Raw genomic sequence first — 20,223 nt, forward strand, 5'->3', positions numbered from 1 at the left:
TATCGACGCAGCTATCCTGCCTTGGTGCGTGAATTTGGCAAGAGTCATTTGGCAAGCAGGAATCGGATTGCTGTGTCTCTTCGGAGTCAATATTCTTTGTGGCAGGGAAGGGAGAACCACGAGGGTGATGAGGTCGAAAATCAGCCCAGACTTTGCTTATTTAAACAAATGCTGCTGGATAATATTTGTCTCGAAAGCCAACAGGGCGATGGACTAAAACAAAAAATTGTGTATGTAGAAACACAAAACGGAATTCTGCTCATATATGCGTTACCCATAATGCTCCGGCAACAACGCAACAAGGGATCCTAAAAAACAGTTTGCTTTTTTGCGTTGAACAGTGTAACTATTGTTGAGCACTCTTTCCGATAACACCTGGCAACCCAGCAGCATTCGTTTCACGAGCCCGACCCTGCTGAAGAGAACAACAGGGTCGAAACAGGTCCAGCGTTTGCTCGCTTAAACAAATGCCACTTGGATAAGATCAGTCCACGAGCCCTGACCAGATATATCACATGTCGGTACCACATGTGGCATAATATTAGCGGTTCAAATTTATTTATGAGGCCAATAACAAGGAATTGTATGATAATCATTTGAAATGCATAGGTTATCAATTCACCCAAGTTAATTCATTTGAATCATTAACGTTCTGTCTCATTATTCGTACCAATTTTTGCTCTGGCCCAAGGACTATATTGGTTTGGATATCCCAATAAATAGGCCAACGGACTAAAACAAATTACGTGGAGATGCATGATGGAGTTCTGCTCGTACTCGTATACGCTTTTACCAACACAGCACCGCAACAACGCACCATGAGTTTGTGTACTCGAGACGGTGACGTGCCCTTACGCCTCCAGCAGGCGGCGCCAGTGCACGACGAGGACAGATTAGATTGACCACGTGGTGGTGGTGTGAGACTGGACGGGTGGAATTGTACTGCAGAGTTCAGGCCACGTCAGTCTCTCGGTAGGTTGGTTGCCTGCTCAATTGATAATAGGTGGACATACGTGGCAGAAGGAGAGTTGTGTGTGGGCAGTGTATGTTTTGCTGGATATATAGAGCCAGTGCCGGCCCGAGCCTCTTGGGGGCCCTAAGCAGAATTTGATTTGGGGGCCCCCCTCCCACCACGCAGACTCATCTGTGCTAGAAGGTGGCCAGGGGGCCCCAAGCAGCCGCTTAGTTCGCTTATGCCTCGGGCCGGCCCTGTATAGAGCAGATAAGGTCATCTTACCTGGGCTCAAGTAAGGTGCACTGGTTCCAGTGTTTGGAGGTAAATGTGCAGTCCTGCAATTGTTTGCTCATGTCACGGCTGGTGAAAGGATTTCCACGAGAGGGAGCTCTAGAGATGTACTCAGGGCTCTGATATATATGTTAAAACTATTTCATTATTAAATGTATAAATTCCAGATAACCTATAACTCCTGCATGGGCATCTGTGTGCCGCATCTAGCGAGGTACGGGCATTATGCGCAGTCCAGTCACGAGGTGGCGTGGTGCGAGATGTTTGCCATCGGAATTATCTGGGATTTGTACAGACCGACAAACTGCACTTTGAGTGGCCATAATTAGCCAAACCCGAGTGGTCTGTGTGGCTTAGATGAATTGGACCATAAAAATAAAACAACCCACGTATGTTTCTATTTTCCTTCCACGTAAAGGACTCCCTCCAAACCAACGTGTACATTTCCAGTTTTAGTTGCCAAATTTGTAGACAGGGTCGTATGCTCATAAACAAGTAAAAACAAACTATAAGTTCGCTAAAGATGTATGCTCTGCACTCCGATAGTTTGTGTATTGTTCGTTGTTGTAGATTTCTGACCCGCCCCTACTGGACATATGTGAAGAGCTTCATAGCTCATCGGATTTCTCCAAGATAAGAAAAGATTCTGATTCTATGGAAAATAGTATTTTAAGAGTTGGTCGAAGAGTAGAGGATAAGGAATGAATAAATTACAGAACAGGGGGGGTCACCGATTATGTTGCTAAAGCGAAATAAATCGAGTGGAAATGGGCAGCACGCATACGTGAGAGCAGCTGACGAGAGATGAGAGACGAAATTCATTCCAGAGTGGAGGCCAAGCGATGGAAGGAGAAGCAGAGTGAGACAGCGATGAGTGAGATGACATCTCAGAGTTCTGAGGCCACGACTGGAGAGTAGCAACTGGGGGAAGGATGGAACGGATGAAGATGGGGGGAGGCCTTTGTCAAGCAGTGGGAAGTTGTTCCAGGCTGATAACAACAACAACATCATCAACACTTACAATTCCCATGCTCTCAGCCAAACTGGGCCGTCTAGTACAGTTACCCGATCCTCCCCGCCACTGCCCCTCAGTTGCGGTTGCTCAGCAGCATCGTCTGGTGGACGTCGCAGATGTCGAACCAATGGTCAGACACGCGCCGGCGTGCCAACAGCCCGTTGTACGGCAGCGCCGGGTTGGCCTGGCGGTCGCGGTCGTCCACCACCTTCCAGAAGTAGCCGCCCTTGAAGAAGAAGATGGCCATGTGCGAGTACGAGTAGTACACCGCGTCCAGGTTGCCCCCGGGGTGGTCGCCCGCGACCACGGCCGGGAAGACGTCCGTCACTCGCTTGGGGTAGCCGCTCACCTTCTGCTGGGTGTTCACGCTGAACGCCGTGACCTGGGGCACGCGCGGGGAAAATGCAGCGTCAGCGTCTCGTCGGAGGGGATTGTCACGGTGCCGTTCGCATCGCTGGAGTGCGGGTAGTAGGCCTCGGCAAGGTAAGGTAAAAGGTCAAAAGCAACGAGCCTACCTTTACCCTACCTTTTACCCTTATCCCATACAAACTACCCGATTACAGGGTAATTACTGGGGTACTACACATGAAAAAGGTTTATGACAGGTAAATGCTAGGTAGAGCGCTTTATTCATCTATATGTAAACGGGAAATTTGTGAATGTGTGTCTGTTCGAAATGTTTAGCATACTTCCCGACATGCAACAAACTTGAAATTTGGCATGAGGGTAGCTTCCAGACTGTACACAATGCATAAAGTATAAAAATAGATTTTGGCATTTTGGGGGGGGGGGTGGGCAATAATGGATATAATTTGCACGGCAAGTGAGTGGTGACGTCACATCTGTGATGTCACCCGCATGCGGCAGCGTCACGCAGTGTGCCTGCTGACGTCACACATCCCCCCCCCACCCTCCGCGTAGGCCGTGTATTAATCCAAGACAAGAATTCAAGTCTCGGGCGAAGCTGGGTAGTAAAGCTCGTATAGAATACTCTCGATGATTCAAATTTTAAATGGAGGCCACGGACTGTGCCACGGAGCTTTTAGCGAGCGGTAAACAAGGTATTTACTGGGTAATACTTTGCGCTACCTTTACCCTACCCTTTACCTTACTCCTTGGCATGTCGACAGCTTTACCTTTACCCTTTTACCCGGTAAAAGGGTCAATTACATTACCTTGCCGAGGCTTAGCGGGTAGAAAAATCTTTCAATAGGGGGGAGGGGGATATCGTACGATCGTTTCTATTGTACACCTCTGTATCAATTGTTGAACGCCGTGACTTGTCGCAGGCGAAAACGTCTGTGTCAAGCAGTGGTGTCTTTCAAAAGGGACACTTGTATGCATGCAAGTTTAACTTCTTTCGTACAGCACGTGGGCAACCGTACTCGTCGTAGGTGTGGACTCTTCCCATTCTTAAGTTCCCAGGCCTGAAGTTCTCCAGGTTAGCGGCTCCAGCTCACTCCATCCTATCCGATGCCCCTTTGTATCTAGCAACGCCACGGGCTCCGTACTCGGGTTCCTTGAGCCATGACTCGGGAAGGACAGTTGCGATGAATTCCTCTTGCCTTCGTCAACAGTGTTTATAAAGTGAAACCTGTGGGACCATTTTGGCAGTATCGATATGTGAAAAATAAGAATACGTTTCACCCTTTCTGGCAATAAAACAGGTGTTTAGAGATTTTATTACCAGACAATGGTAAAACGTGTTCTTACTTTTCATACTTTGATACTGGAAAACAGGTCCCATAATTTAGCTTCTCATCCCGAGCTATGCATGCTCTGATACGTGTGGCATTGTCTATGCACTGTTCGCCTTTTGGCGTTCTCTGGTCTGACACAGTTTCAAAGACAATGCAGACATTTTCAGAGCATGTTTGTTTGCATGTTCACCACAAGTACTGTGTATGGTTAACGCACACTTGTTTACTCGCAAAAGGTTTTTATTTGGTGTTTGAACATCTTAACACCTCTTTTATTGCCAAAAAGGCGTGAAACCTCTTCTTACTTTTCATAAAGTGACACCATGCTGCTGTAATATTTCTGCGATTGTACGTACGCCCCCCTCGTTACTTAGTTGTGCCCCCGTTTTACCCCTCGTCCCTTGAGTCGCCACTCGCACGCAGAAGCATCTGCCGTTATTTGCCTTGCTGTGCTGCCCCCCTTACAGGCCTTCTGGATCTCCGGTGGGTGTTTAAGCCTCTTAAATGTAGCGAATCGCCATCAGCGGTGGACGTTCGATGAACTGCCAACAATTTGACGGCGCCTAACTCGCGCCCCCTATGTGAACCACGACGACTGGCAAAATAAAATAACACTGGTAAAAAAAAAAACATTTTTTTCTGGCCTGGACTTTTGCAGCTGTTTTAGACTAATTTCAGGGTGCTGATTCCAAATCTGATCTCAGATTTGCTCTATCACATCTCATCTTATGCTATCGGCATACCCCATTTTCATTGATTTTACCCGAAATTAACTCTGTCACTTATGATTGCAAGTTGTTGCGAGTCAGTGACTGCTTTAGTGTTCAAATATGGTGCTGTATTTTTAGGATAGTGTGTTTATAATAAAATATTATGTAGATATCAACATTTATTTAATATTTTTCTTCTGCAGTTTTTATTGAAAATGCAAGTTTTGATATCTCAAAAACCTGATGTGATAGACAAAAACTGATGCCAGATTTGGAATCAGCACCCCAGAATTACCTTAAACCCGTTGGAATACCTTATGCCAGAAAAAGTGTGTTGACCAGTGTAATCGACCGTTAAATTGAATAGGCGAGGGGGGATTTTGCAAGACGAGGCAAGCCGTGGCACATCCGGCTGGCACCAAGACCCACGTGTTGCGATAGGAATACATCCAAATAAACAGGGACACTCACATTATTCGCCTTAAAGAAGTATATGTTCTGATCTCTGCCGTCGAAGAAAGCCGTGTCGATAGGGTGCGGGACGTTTGGGAACTTCTCTGAAATTGGTCTCGGGTAAGGCAGACCCTGCGGATCCTCTGTGTACACACAGTCGTTCTGATTGTCGTACCTCCAGTACTGCGTTCCTGAACGGATGAAAACACACACGTTGATTAGACTTCGTGAAGTTGCGCTTTAAAGGCGAGATTTAATATGTCGATAACGCGTGAGTTATTTCACGACGGGTTTTTTTCTTCATAAACTGGATTACTGCTCAGCGATTGGTGCACTGAGCTCCCAATACCGAGCGATCAGCTTCGCTCGATTCCCAGCCACGGTTAACATCAGTGGCGAGTGATATCTGACCTCGAACATTGTCACCCATAACAGCTGGTAAACCCGGAGTATTTGCTAAGCAAGCGTGACTTGTTCATGAGATCCAAAAACGTCGAAACTGGCCCAAAGTTAACACGCTCAAATATGCTGCCGGTTAACATGAGCCTAGACTGCAAACGTGCCGAGAGGGATGTTCTTATTGTTTTCGCTTGGACACACAGTAGACGGCTTTAGATAGACATGTCTTATGAACGTAGCAATAGGAACATTATGGGCAAAGGGTGGCAGGAAGGGGAGGGGAGGAGGGGAGAGGAGTGAACTTTTATTTTGTCTGCGTTGCCAATCATCCAGATGAGTGGACTTCTCTTGCGCACCTAGCATTCAGAGCACGTGTGCGGCTGAGCGCCTCGATAAGCAGCACAGGCGCGGGTCAAATCCCACCGATTCCGTCGCTCTCCACTCCCACCAGCTCTTCCGGTCCAAAAGTTCCCAATCACATCCCTTCATAACCTCAGCAGCCCATGCCATGGCTATCAGTTTTCTGCCGATATCAGCGCAGGCGATTTAGAGGGAAAGTGAAGTTAGGGGAGCGGTGGTCAAAGTGGTTAGCGCATTGTGCCGTGAATTTTGGCAACCTGAGTTCGATTCCTTCTGAGCCACGGCTAACAGCATGCAGGGTCCTGTGCTGCACTGGGATATTTGTTAAATTCCCTTAATTATTGGTTACATATATTAGTGACGGAAAACTCATTTTTAGATTGAAAACTCATTTAATTAAATTGAAAACTCATTTATTTAGAACTGATGTTGGCGTTCAGTTTGTGGTCATTCCCCCAGCACCCCCGATTAGCATGGTTGGCTACGTACGGTGCGAAAGAAGCTCAACATACATTCACGTGGGAGAAAACCAGAGTACGGATCTGGACAATACAAATAAATTAATAAATGAGCATGCACCCATACAACCTCTTCAAAGACGTCTGGCCAGTGTGTTAGAGTAGGCCGACTACTCTCTCTCTCTCTCGAGAGAGGGATTTTCTCGTGCTCCCTCTTGAGGACGATTGTCCGGCAGCAGTGGCGTGAGCAAGTAATTTACAGGGCCGCACTTTTACCTTTTACCCAGAAAAAAATAATCAAGGACAGTTCAATCGCCTCTTTCACTCCATCCTCAACAGGTTCAGGATTGGTCACGGGCCATGCCTCGCCAACCTCCACCAATGGGTGCCACACGAGCAAGCCCCCAATGTCCCTGCGAGGTGGAGCAAACCATGCCAACCGCATCCTAGAAGTCTGCCCAAATCCACAAACTCAGCAGACGCCGACTCACCCTCGACACGGCAGAACCGGAAGCAACCGCTTGGCTTAGAGGGTCTTTGCATTCGCTAAATAGAACTCCACAGCCACCTACGGGGTGACCTTGTGACCCAGTGTAAACAGGCCCCATGGGGCTTTCGCACCTTTAAAGAAATACGCCTCGTCCCTGCTAAGGCCGGACACGTGCACGTACGCGTCAACGCTATCTGGGATGGACTTCCAGCCGCGTGCAATGGGCGCTGGGTCTCCCGAGCGCGTCTTGTTCTTGGCGTTCTCGTACATCCAGTACCACTGGCGTCTGAAGAAATAGGTGTTGAAACGACGACGAATTAATTGCCCGTCCCTGTTTCTCTCTTCGCGTATCCAGTCAAACACGGCGTTGAATGAACCTTCGCAAACACCTAGAGCGGACGGACAGAACAAAAAGAAAGAAAGAGCGAGCAAGAAAGGACAAATCATGCACACGCATGTGACTTTGAAACGCTTTTACAACGTGCCCCGCCCCCGCCCCCCCCCCCGTCCTAACGTTTATAACCGCGTGATGTGACGTCACGCCGCGCAGGACATGTGACGTCACACTGATTTCCAAGCCACAAATCTTTTAGCGCTGGTTTTTTATGCCACGTTTTGAGCAGTACTTTGATACATTTGGCCGGTTTTCGAATAGCAGCGCAACTGGCATGTGTTTTTTTTTATATTGTGTTATCTTTACGAGAGATAACGTGACAAACAGACGGACGGACGGACAGAGCAAATGCATTTACTGCCTCCCTTCTTCGTTGGAACACTTAAAAAGAGCGGAACGATTTCACGAGTGTTGAAACACTTCCAGATATTGCACTTAATATACCACAACCGCCCATGACCAAAATCACGCGGAATGCATCGCATCTCGTGAGAACTGGCAAGCTAAGCAGCGTTCAGCCTGGGTAGTGCTTGAGTTGGTCGACGACCATTCACCACACTGGTATTGCTCGGCAAGCGGTTCAACGGTGGTCTTGCATGCGACGTGTGCAAGAGACGTGGCACTTATCGGCTCAGTCTGCTGCGGAGCTACGCTGTTAGTCGAAGGCGGTGCAGCGACACCCATCGTTGTACTGCACTATCCTCCACCGCCTATGCCTCCCGTCTTCACAAACACGCACTGAGCAGTGGGGCGATGTATGGTCAAAACAATCGCCATGACCGATACGGCCCTCATCCAGCAGTGTGGACTGCCAGTAACAGACTGAGTGTACACGATGCTGCAATCATCAATTGTGATTACAGCATTTCACTACGATGTTGTTGTACCAAGAATGCACCATTCGCTGACGTTCGCTATCTACAATCACACTCAATTAAAATGTTGGACGATCATTAACGTCGGTGGCCGACTTTGTACGATTACTGCCCTTCCATGTCCCCATTCCACTGGACTGATGCAATCTCTCTCGCAATGCGGCACTTCTTGACTTTGTTAACAGATTACTGCCAGTCACCTGTGCACGCGCGCGCGCGCACCCACTGCTGTGACCTTCGTCAGTGTGATGACGCTAATGGGATAAGAGAATCATTGTTTATCATTTACTCGACGCGTCGCGGTGTGCGTGATGTCGGCAACAAGGGGCATCAACGAAGGATGCACGCGCATCGGCCGACGCGTACACTACTCACCATAGAGACGCTGGATTGCTTTCCTGTCGTTCCAATCCAGTTCGAATCCGGAATCCTTCGGGATATAATTTGGCTGCATGACAGATCCGCTCCGGTAAATGTGCGGTAAGCCGAGCACGTGTCCAATTTCATGAACGGCGACCTTTGTGAGACACGCGCGCACGCAAATTGTTATTACCCCCCCCCCCACTGCTCCACCCCATCCCACCCATCCAGACCTCCCCAAAATAGCTCACGAGTTCTAAGTAGCATTAGAATATTCTTGCTTGGGGTTTGCGGGGATTGTACTCTGTGGCTATCTTCCTGTGCGTGTTGTTACCGGGCATTTGTTCAGCATCGCGTTGGACGTTTTGCTCCACGGTCTGGTATTGCGAGCATGCTCGGAGTAACTTGAACAGTCACTTGCAATTAATAATTTCCAATTCCCTGAGGATATTGGGTTGTTTTTTCATCAACTTGCTCCATTGCCCTTCACACAATTGACAAAGGATCCGCTCCCCTTAGCACCACCCACTCGTGCACTCGCCATGGCCTTCTCTCTCTCTTATATTTACACTCACGACAAAACTTGCTATTCAATAAAAATGAGCCTGTGTCTGCGTCTTTCTCCAGTTGTCCCCTTGGAGTGTGATGTATACTATGTGTATGCGCAATAAAATAATGCTTTTGGAATAAAATAATATCCAATTCGGTTACCTAAACAGCTCCCCCCCCCCCCCCGCCACATAATACAACGCTAAGTGCTGAGTAGGATCTTCAGAAACTGATAATTGCATTCCATACTCTTTGGTTCTGTCGGTTGTTAATGCTACCCCCCCCCTCCCTTTGGTGCTGCTGATCCTACATAATGCATGGGCATAATATGACTTTGAAACCCCCCCGCCCACCTCCTACGCATTTGCCATGAATATGCTAAATTCCTCTTGATATGCACATTCTTTTGTTAAGGCTCTCTTCTTCTTCCACCTCCAACTCAGCTTATATATAAGCTCCTAGCTTGGCAGTGTCTCATTCTTCACCTGAAGACGGCTGCTTGCGTTGTAGCCGCAACGTCGTGAGAATTGTTTTATTATGTTTTATTTTTATTATTTTATTACTTCCCTTCTACGTGACTTTACCGAAAGAACCAAGAAGAAGAAAGTCACGTAGTTAGAAATAAAATAAAATAAAACAAATCACGACGTTTCGATCGCAACACGAGCGGTCGCCATCAGGCACTTGTGTTGCGATCGAAACGTCGTGATTTGTTTTATTTTACTTTATTTCTACCTACGTGACTTTACCGAAAGAACCAAAGAGTATGGATTCCTGCAGTCACGAACGCTTCAAATCTAAATTGCATTCCAATGCAGGATATTAAATTCAGTTCCTTGGAATAGAGTTTCCTGCGCTTGGTGACGATACGCGAAACGTCAGGCAACGCGCGGTAACCACCTGAACGACACATCGCAGAGTAACGTTAAATTATTTCGCTGGGCGATTTAAGACAAAAAAGACCCCCTTATAGCCTGAACAGACTGTTGGGGCAAGTGCTGTTAGCGAGCACCTATTAAGGCCGGAACGGTACACGAAGGGGTGGGTGCCTAGTATCACACTCGGCCGCCTTTGTCTCCCCAGTGTCGATGTTTACACACCGCACTAGGTAGTCTTTTGAGGCTGAGTCGACCTAGGGGAGGCCCAGAACCGGTTCAGAAAATCGCCACTGGTGTTGGCCGTGAGCAGGAATCGAACTCGGGTCGCCGGCTTCTTAGCACTAACCGCTACACTGCCGCGCCCCACGATTTAAAACAAAAACGATCAACACAATAAAAAAACCCGTTGCGCTTTATCTGATCGGCGTTCACCTTCAGCAGACTGATGCCTTCTTCGCTCCGGGGCTTCGTGAAATGTTCGTCGTCGTCAAAGTGGACGTCTCCGAGGTGCCACGCGTGGGCGAACTCCTGCCCGCTGCCGTCAAACACCTGGGAGCAGCCCAGGTGACGCCCTGGAGAGTGGGTGCCGAGGCACGTGCACACGGAATCCTGGTCACGGTTTACGCAATTTGGCGCCTCGGACCAAATCCGCCCGCGGTGGTCTCAGAAGAAACCGAGCGGGGTTTGTCGAGCCGGGGATAGTGACGGCTTGGATTGGGCGACTTTATGATAGGGGTGCGGGGATGGAGTGAGGCGGAGAGGAAGCAATCGGTTGTACCCAAACTTCCATGCTGCCCGGCTTCATCAACCCGCGCTGTTCGGGGTACGGTCCAATAACTCCGCCCATGGGACCCGCACGGCATGTGGAGGCCCAGCGGTGGGTGTGTAAAGCGCGTTTAATACCAACGTGGCCTTCAACATGAAAAATATATAACGAGTGACGTTTCGGGCAACGATCCCCTTCACAGCACATACATTTGTGCGATTAAGGAGGTCTGATTGACAAACGCGAGCTGTTCTGTTATATTTACTTGTGTACCACTGCCAAGCCAATATTACCAAATCAGTTGTATAAGTGGGGGGGGGTTGTTTGACCATACTTCACCACGTTCGTTAGTGGGGATGTGTGAAGAAGCGGTGGGGCTGGGCAGGGAGGGTTCCTAGGACGCGTTTAAAGTTCACTCGCCACTTGAGTTAGCCGTGCTCGGGTTCATGGCGCAGGGTGCGCTAACCACTGCGCCACCGCTCCAGTCACGAAGGTAACAGCAAGAGTCCACATCGTTTCGTCTCTCTTCACATGAAACTGCCGCGCGCTCAATCGGATTCGTGGCCTCGCTGTGTATCTCAGGGGGCAAACCGTGTAACCGGTTTTGACCTCAAGGAACTCATCGGCAGTCGAGCTGCTTGAGCAAACATTGCTGGGGTTGTCAGATGTTATGGGCAAGAGCACTCCCCTGCATGATGGTGCCATGTTGAGAGAAAACGCAATGTAGTGCAAATAAATGAATAAATACCTGCTACCTGACGCGTCTACGTTGAAGCATTTATGGTGATTAAATAACCACGTAATGAAAGCTTCATTTCGTATCTCCACGTAAAAGTTAAATATCTTAAGTCGGTTTATACCAGCGAATAGTAATCTCAAATGCAGCCTTAAGAAAGTGAATTGGCATCCACGCGTGGCTCCGTGTGTTGTTAACCTACCACTGTACCGTAATAAGACGCATCTCAAACTTGTTGTCTTGTTACACACACGCACACACACGCGCGCACCTTCCGGATTATAAGACGCTTTCTCTCGACTTTTACTCCAATGGATGCGGTCTCTAGCTCTGCCACCCTTCAGGAATGATAACTGTGGAACGGACATTTGCCCAACACTCTCGCAGCAAAACGTGGGACGTTGGGCCAACGGTTATAACCACAATGCCAACGTTGGTCTAACGTTGGTATGTTCATTGGGCTGACGTTAAGGAAAACGTCTATTTAATGAAAGATGCCAGCCAAATAACGTAATGATCATCATCATTACCCATATTTTATTTATATTTTATATGCTTTTTTTATACAGGAACGAAGCCCCAAACGCGTGTTATACAGCCGTGTGCACGCAGCCAATAGGTCGCACAATGCATTGAGCCGTATCGTTACATCTAAGGCCATGTAAGCTATGCTACAATGTAATCAATATCGGCCATGGTCAATCCACTTCTGGATGAAGTCCTGTCATATATATATATTAAAAAATATGAGAATGTGCTGGCAGAAATGCGCACGCACTGAAACACTCAACGCCTCATCATCGACGCCGCCCTATAAATAATATGGTAGCTCGGCTCGCTTCTAAGCAATGAACTTTCTTCATATGATATAATAAGAACGGTGTTTTTTTTCAATATATTTTAGGTTTTTTTGTTACAACTTTTGCGATGCTGTTACAATGGGTTATGAATATGTGCGAAACAATTATTCAGCACGTTAAAAGGTGCATTCAACGGCAAAAACATGAAACGACAGCATGCTTGGCATGTCAAGACGACATCGTCATCCTTGTGCAGATTCTGCAGATTGCCACTTCATGATATTTTTTTTATCATTGTAGCCATCATCTCAAAAGCACCAAGGTTGTATTTATGCAGTAGGATAACGAAGCAACTGGATATATCAATTTCACCCTCATCAGTAAAAATATCGCCATCCTTGACCACTACTGCCGAAATGCGCTTGAAGGGACTTGGGTCGGGCAACCTTCCTGGAAATGTACATGCAGCTCAATGTGGGGGGCACAAGAGCGACTCACTCAGTTATCGACTCAGTCGCTCAGCCGCGTATCCGTCGCTCACCTCTGCCGAAGCCTAACTTGACGTCGAGCTCGGCCGTGGGGGTGGTGAGGTCCTCGATGAATTCCAGCGGGGTGACCTCGCTCCACATGCGGAAAGCCAGGCGCAAGATGGCCCTCTGATCGTCCACGCTCAGCTGCTGGCTGTACCCCTCCCCGATGAGCCTCCACTTGAGCTGCCGCTTGGAGAACACCTGCACCGCTCGCCCCGTACCCCCCTCGTCCCTGGCCCTCTTGGAGCGGGCCCTGTCCACGAACCTCTGCAAGGACCTCCTCTTCCTGCCCTTGACCTCCTCTCCTGCGCTCGGAGAGGAGGAGGTCGAGGGCTGCCCCTCCGCCGCCACCGCCGAGTCGTTCCGTGCGGTCCCGTTGGCGGTGTCGTTGGCGGTGTCGTTGGTGGCGGTGGCGGCGGAGTCGAGATCTTCCGGCTGGTCGGGAACGCCGCAGCGTGGCCTGTTCATGGCCTCCTTGGTGGCCTCGTCCAGGACGCCCGTGACGGGGAGGCCGTTTGCCTCCTGGAAGTGCTCGAGGGCGAGGGCGAAAGCGGGGCTCTGCGTGGGTTCGCCGTGGGGTGCCGCGTCGCCGCCCTCGGAGCGGAGTGAGGAGTCCGCCTCTTCTATCAGCTCCACGGTGTCTCTCGGCGCCGGGTCGTCGTTCGTGGGCACTGGCACGTCGTGGTAAGGGACTTCTTCCCAGTTCACCTCCTCTATCCATCCGTACTTGGACAGGTAGTGCTGCCAAACGACACCGGCATTAAACACGAGCAATCTTTACCAGCCGCACACCCCTCCGCCCCCTTGTTGCTGCAGGGATTTCCCCATTGGCATTTGTGTGGGGTCATCCTGCCCACCCCATTCTCTACAAATCCCCAACAGCCCCCCCCCCCCACCTCAACCGCCCCCCCCCCCCTCCCAAAGAAACCATTCCCGGTTAGAGATATACCTCTGCAGAATCCGCTGATTTCACCGGCTCGGAAATGTGGTTAGTGCTGATGTCTGAGTGATCCCTGCGATGGTAGATCATCTCGGCTCCCGTCAGGGTGGCCACAAGGAGAGGAAACGCCAGGTAAGTAACAGCCGCTGTCCGCTGATCCATCTTCCACTCGACTGCCCCACCAATGTCCCCGCGATGATGGGTTAGTCCTGAGGGTTGGTGTACGCGATATCTTAGAGCGTTGACAGCAACTTGGTTATCATGTTCGAGCACACTTGCAAAAAAAATATTGGGGAAAATCACTTATACTCAAGTATGTTCAGAGGCTATTGATAAGTCAAACAGGCCTGAACGTTAAAGCAAGCTACTGCTAATGTAATGCAGATTGCTTGGTAATTCAGGAAGTAGCCAATTCCAACTGTCTGAAAATGCATTTTGCAAACATTTTTCAGTCGTCCCTGACGCATTTGAGACTTTATATATATCTATATAGAGTGCATTTGCAAGCTATACATAATTTAAACAAAAACACAAGTTTCTTGGTATGGTAAAATAAGAATTAACATTTTTTTAAATGCCTCACTTTTAAGTGCTGCGTATGCACTTTTCTAGGTCAGATTTAGTTCCGCTGAATATTAACAACGACGACATCACAAAGCAGCAGAACCACTGCTCGGGCTGCTGTGGCGTCGGCAATTTCACAATTTCCGCAACTCCGGTGCGAATGTGAGATCTCTCGTGGAACACGTCACCTTAACACGCTTCGGAAAGTCGTTACTTGCAGTTTCGAGAGGCTTCTGTGCTTCCTCCGCTGTCCCGTTCTTCTCTTTTGCAGTGACTTGGCAGAACTGTTTACAATATACAAGTGCGGTGGTTACGCAGTGGAATTTTCTCTCTTTTTTTGCTGCGATTACATGGGAACATTTATTTCTTTGTTCACGCTGCCATTGTTTCAAAATTAGCTTTTTAAAATAAAGATAACAGTTGCCTGCAAATTAAGCTAACTTAAGCAAACAGTCGTAGCTTATCATTCCACTTCTGAAAACAAATTGGCCAACTGGCACTTAAAAAAAAACAATATTTTTGTATTAATCCGTACGTAATAAATAATAACCGCCTACACGTATAATTGTGTAATATACTTACCCCGCAAAATTCTTTGCCTGCGGCGTCTCTTTGGTTGTCCGATCAGGTTACAGTGCATAAGCACTGCCCTTCGTTACTCCGTGTTTTCTGTGGAGGATGCGTCCCTTGGCATCATTTATTAGTTAAGTGGGCGGTCCGCACCTTCACTCGGCGATGGGGCCTCTAGCCATCTGACCAATCGGCGACTGCTCCACATTGGGGGCCATGTGCCCCAGCATCATCTTCTCGGTGAACCCACTTTTACCCCCCCCCCCCCAAAAAAAATATACAGGTCGGTTCTGTTTGTGCCTGCGTTTCTGTGCGGATGCTTGTGGGTATGCCATGTTTTTTCCACCAATAACTGTTAGTGCTGTGTGTGTGTATAGCGGTGGTGCAACAGTTAGTACACTGTGCTACGAACCCGGGGACCCGAGTTCGATCCCCGCTCACGGCCAACACCAGTGACAAATATTTGAACCTGTCTCGGACCTCCCCGAGGTCAACTTAGCCTCAAATGAGTACCTGGTGCGATGTGTACACATCGCAACTGGGGAGACAAAGGCAGCCGGGCGTGGTGCTGGCTACCCACCCCCTCATGTGCCGTACTGGCCTTGATAGGTGCCTGCAAAGAGCACTTGCCCTAATAGTCTGTTAAGGCTATATTGGGGGGGGGATCTTTGTCTTTGTTGTAGTGATGGCAAAGCGGTTTAGTGCCACTGAGTCAGAAACCCGGCGGGTTGGGTTTGATTCTTAGCCACAGCCAATGATGAATGGCAAACATGTAAATTGCTCCCTAGCCTCTCCCCAAGCTCGACTCAGCCTTAAATGAGTGCCTGGTGCGGGATATGAACATCAGCACTGGGCAGAAGAATCCAGTTCCACCACCCCTCGTGTGCCATGCTGGCCTTAAAATAGCAGCTTGCTCAACAGCACTTGCCCCAGCAACTTCTGTGAGCTCGAATGGAAAATCTGTGGATGGGCTCGTGTTTACAGTGATTTTCACCAATGCAAATGCTGAATATGTGTATTTTTATATATATCGTGAACATCCATTTGGCGTCAATGCTGAGTGGTACTTAAAAACTAAACTATGTTTTATGTTTACAGGTAAGGCCTACTGAGCTATGTAGCTCTTTTTCATGAGCAACCTGGCCACAAATGATTGCTCAACGAAGTGGCTTATCATGTGCACATTTATAGCAGCCAAATACTCTAAACGCACGTTTCTAAATGTGGAGGGAAAAACCGGAGAACCCGGAGAAAAATCCACGTGACCACGGGGAGAACATGCAAACTCCACATACACAGGTGTCAGGGTCGGGATCGAACCCACAACCTCCTGTATGCCAGGCGAGGGAGTTAACATCTCGCCACCGTGGCATCCCCTTGAATCCCTGTACCCCCTTGACTAACCCGCACTGACCAGCACGGTGAAGTAAAGTCGAACAACGCCCATGATGCACATTGCACAAGGAGGCCTTCCTCCAACAGTCGATTGACGAAGGGCAGGCAAATATAGATAACGCCACGTAATGCCATTAATTACGCAAGAAAGCCGCTGTAAGTCTCAACTCTTTCAATAGAGTCCTGTTTTGGAATGTTTGGCCAATTCCATTAAAGAGAGTGAGTGTGTGTGTGTGTGGGAGGAAACCTACATACCCTGAGAAAAAACTTGCGCACTCAAAAGCCTCAATATATTGGCCCACAATCCGTGCGACCATCTCCCGACCACGTCGCAGCGCACTGCTTTTTAGGATATTTAAAAAAAATTGGGTGATCCACCAACGCTTGCTTCCAAAGTGCTGGTGGATTACAGGTGTGGGCCTCCTCCATGTCCACCTGCTATATGGTGGTATGCACAATCTGTTAAGCTCTAGTTTGCTCGCCAAAGATTTTTCTATGGGCTCTTGTGTGTTTATAAATAAACTGGATATATGAAATGTAATTTATTGATATTATCGCCTCCACTTTATGAAAGTTCATATTATCTCCTAAAAGAGTATTAAGACCTGACCTTTATCTCCTAGGTAAATAAAGTAAAAAGGACCATTATGATTATCACCACCACTTTGATAAAGTGGTGATGAAGTGGTGGTAATAATAATAATCTTTACTTACCTAGGCGATAGAGATCAGGTCTCAAGACTCTTTCAGGAAAGGATAAGTTCCTAATCTCACTTGTTTCTCACGTGGAAGGAAACTTGAGTACGTAGAGAAAATCCACGAAAAAAGAGGGCATAAACACACGAACCTCCGCATAGACGGATTCAATAATATTTTGCCGTACATCAATCTTCCTGGCCACCTTTGCAGACCGAGCCAACAAAACAGGGCATCCATAATACAGTTTTTTGGGGTTAGATCGCATACATATATTAATGTGTCGTTAAACCCGCCACCACCCGACACAGCCAATTAGTAAGGTTTGTCACGTAAACAGAACATGGCAATTCGTTGCTAGTACAACACACCGGTGTGTTGTGTGTGTATCTCGTTACTAGTACAGCTGTCAGGTGGTGGCGGGGTTAACGACACATTTATATATTTACGCGATCTAACCCCCAAAAAAACCTTTATCGTGGATTATATTGGTCGCGAAAGCCTACGTGTTAAAACATAGCATATTCATGCAGTCTCCCATACGAGTACGAGCCAGCCTGAAACCAAGGTCTGACAAGACCAGAGCAATGTGTCCGTGGGAAAACGAAGATTGTGTTTCCCGTTACTCGAAAGTGGAATCTGCCGTTGTGCAATCCAGAGGTCGCCTGTTCGTTATTCCAGCGGGGCATTTGAAAGAACGGGAACGTTTCTTCCTTCCCCCTAGCACGGTTGGCTACGTGCGGTGCGAAATAAATTCGACATACATACATGCGTACACATTTTTCCACCTCTGTCTGCACAGTAGTGTAGGTGGGTACACGGTAGTCAATTGTCAGGTCATGCACGGTGGGGGTAAAGTGTAAGTACTTTCACCCCTTGCAAGACGTCTGCCCAATGTGGATGTCAGGCCAACATACCCTTCTAGAGGGGCTGTCTAAACCACCACCCTCCCCCCGCCACCTCTTGCAGATGCCCACCAATGCCAGCCGTGTCACGAGTAAGTTATTTTCCAAAAGTGTTTTTTTATTGAACAAACCGTTCGGGTACACAGAGAGGGCACGTGTATACACTACGCAAAGTGCAATGATTCGAGAAAGTTATTCGAAGGATGTACCTTTTCCAGAACATGTAACGATGCAATGTGACTGCTGATGATGACGACGATGCTACGTGCTTCGTAACGCGCGCTTTGAACGCGATGATGCAAAAGTTTCGTTGTCGCATCGAGTGACGGGGCTCTCCGGCAAAAATAGGAAGGCAAAGAAAAAGTAATCGGTCGTCAATCTCGACACGATTCGGGATTTGTCCCTTTGTTCACGCCACAGCAGCAGCGGGTCGCCAGTGGAGACGTTTGGCCTCCGTGGGGGGGTGGGGGAGGTGGTGGTGGTGGGAGCGTATCTGCTCGTACTGTAAAGGGGGCTGTGTTTTTGTGGAAAAATACAACTCGTGGGAGATCAGGGTTGAGCGCTGACCCATGACCGGTTGTGGATGTCCAGATGTGGGAGACCGCGTTACATCAGCGCTATCATAACAGGCAGCCGTTTATAAAAAAATATATATATAAAAAGCGACTCCATTAAAAGCGAGCGTAATTTATGCTCCGAGAGCGATTCAATTTGGAAGTTGGCTGACACGCGTGATTTTTCATCTCGTTTAGATTTGATTCCTGAAATGCGAGCTGCAAATTGTTGTCGGGCCCTTGATTCATAGAATCGGGTTTTACTCTGCGGTGCTTCATCTGGGATTTTTTTTCTGGCCTCCCTAAGCAGCTGCACATTGGAGAACGGGAATATTGAAAATGCCTTGGATTTATTTGGCCAGGTGGCTTGGTGATAGAGTGGGCTGATCGCAATCGGAAGGTTGAAACTTCAAGCCGTGGTCCGGTATTTCACTCAATCCACCATTACATCTATATTGTCTAATGGTTATTCTTGGTTCTTTCGGTAACGTCACATAAAAATAAAAAACAATGTTTTATATTATTATTATTTTATTATTTCCCTTCTACGTTACTTTACCGATAGAACCAAGAATATGAATCCCTGCAGTCACGAAAGCTTTAAATCAAATTGTCTAATGGTTGTTATTGTTTGACTTGCATCGCACTGGGATTTTTGCACACAGCGTTGTAATACGGTGGGTTTTTTTTCTGGAAGATTTGTTGGTTTATCCAGGATGTTTCTGTTGCGCCTCGTCGCTTTAAGATGGTCTCTGTTCATATTTTGTTTGTTGCGGTTGCACCCGACTCAAGAGCCGCATGGCTCACAGGGCTATACCTAATTAATGAAACTTGAAACACCGCTCTGGGGATCATAAAACGAATACCACTTGGTGGGGAAGCCCACAGTGGTTATTTCATGGATGTACTCGATCCTACCATAGGAATACAGAATTTCCACCACTGGCTCGAGGGTTGTAAATCGAAAATGAACACCGCCTCAAAGCTTATTTGAGCAGAAAATCACTTTCACTTTTCTTTGTAATATAACCTTTATGGAATATTCAAATATCTTGAATTTTAATCTTAAATTATCAACCTGTATATAATAACACATTGCAAAATAACTCGAAGGTCATCATATGAAATTTTGAAATTGTGAAAGCTTTCTGTGATGTTGCGTTTGGCATTTTAATAAAGGGAAAAAAATTCTACCCATGTTGGCATGTTAATAAAGAAAACATTTTTTTCCCTTTTTTACCCAGGACTCCATGCCAAGGTGCTCCTCGGTGTTTCAGAAAGATGCCACCGAAAATTACAGTGGACGCAATTCTCCCATCCTCGAGCAAAAAAAAAAAAGCCCACCGTCCCACAACGTTCGGAGAGCGTCCAGATGACAGGCACACGCCACCAAGGCTTGGCGTTCGCCCACCCGGCCGAGCGCAATTGCCTTGATCTGAGAAGCGGCCGAGATCCGCGAGCTCTTTATGCGACGCGTAGCCTGAAAGGTGCCGCCAGCTCCACAGAATGTCATTTTGTCACCGCTGCCTTCTCTTGCCCTTCATCCGTCAGCGGTGACTCGCTGGCAGCGAGCCACAAATGTCATCACCCGATCATACACCTGAAACCTGTTAGCTTGTAACAGAAGGCTTTCCCACGGATTTTTGTACACCAGTTTCCCGGCCGTGGAGTCCCCAATTATTGGACGTTCCTGCGATTGTTGCAACGGCAGGTTGATGGAGCGGTTTAAATAACCAACACAAATGGTGAGGTCACTGTCAAATTAAAGGGAATTAACTCAACTCTCTGCCATTTTTGTTAAGTGGCTTTGCTCACCAGACTTGCAATCCAGACGTTGCCGATTCGAACTCCTGGCGCGGCAGTCAAAATCGTGGACGTTT

The 20,223-nt window shown here is 47.9% G+C and overlaps 1 protein-coding gene across 1 annotated transcript; it reads right to left on the reverse strand.

Annotated features, from left to right (window-relative positions):
• Nucleotides 1-2,319: 2,319 nt before the first annotated feature.
• LOC144931263 (matrix metalloproteinase-21-like) lies at nt 2,320-13,832 on the reverse strand. Its single transcript, XM_078855069.1, has 7 exons — nt 13,669-13,832; nt 12,731-13,460; nt 10,320-10,459; nt 8,476-8,617; nt 6,963-7,220; nt 5,143-5,315; nt 2,320-2,643 (listed from the first exon to the last, which is right to left on the reverse strand). The coding sequence occupies exons 1-7, from the start codon at nt 13,819-13,821 to the stop codon at nt 2,335-2,337; spliced, it is 1,905 nt and encodes a 634-aa protein (XP_078711195.1). The 5' UTR covers nt 13,822-13,832; the 3' UTR covers nt 2,320-2,334.
• Nucleotides 13,833-20,223: the final 6,391 nt, after the last annotated feature.

This window comes from Lampetra fluviatilis, chromosome 4, assembly GCF_964198595.1.
Source record: "Lampetra fluviatilis chromosome 4, kcLamFluv1.1, whole genome shotgun sequence".
NCBI lineage: Eukaryota > Metazoa > Chordata > Hyperoartia > Petromyzontiformes > Petromyzontidae > Lampetra > Lampetra fluviatilis.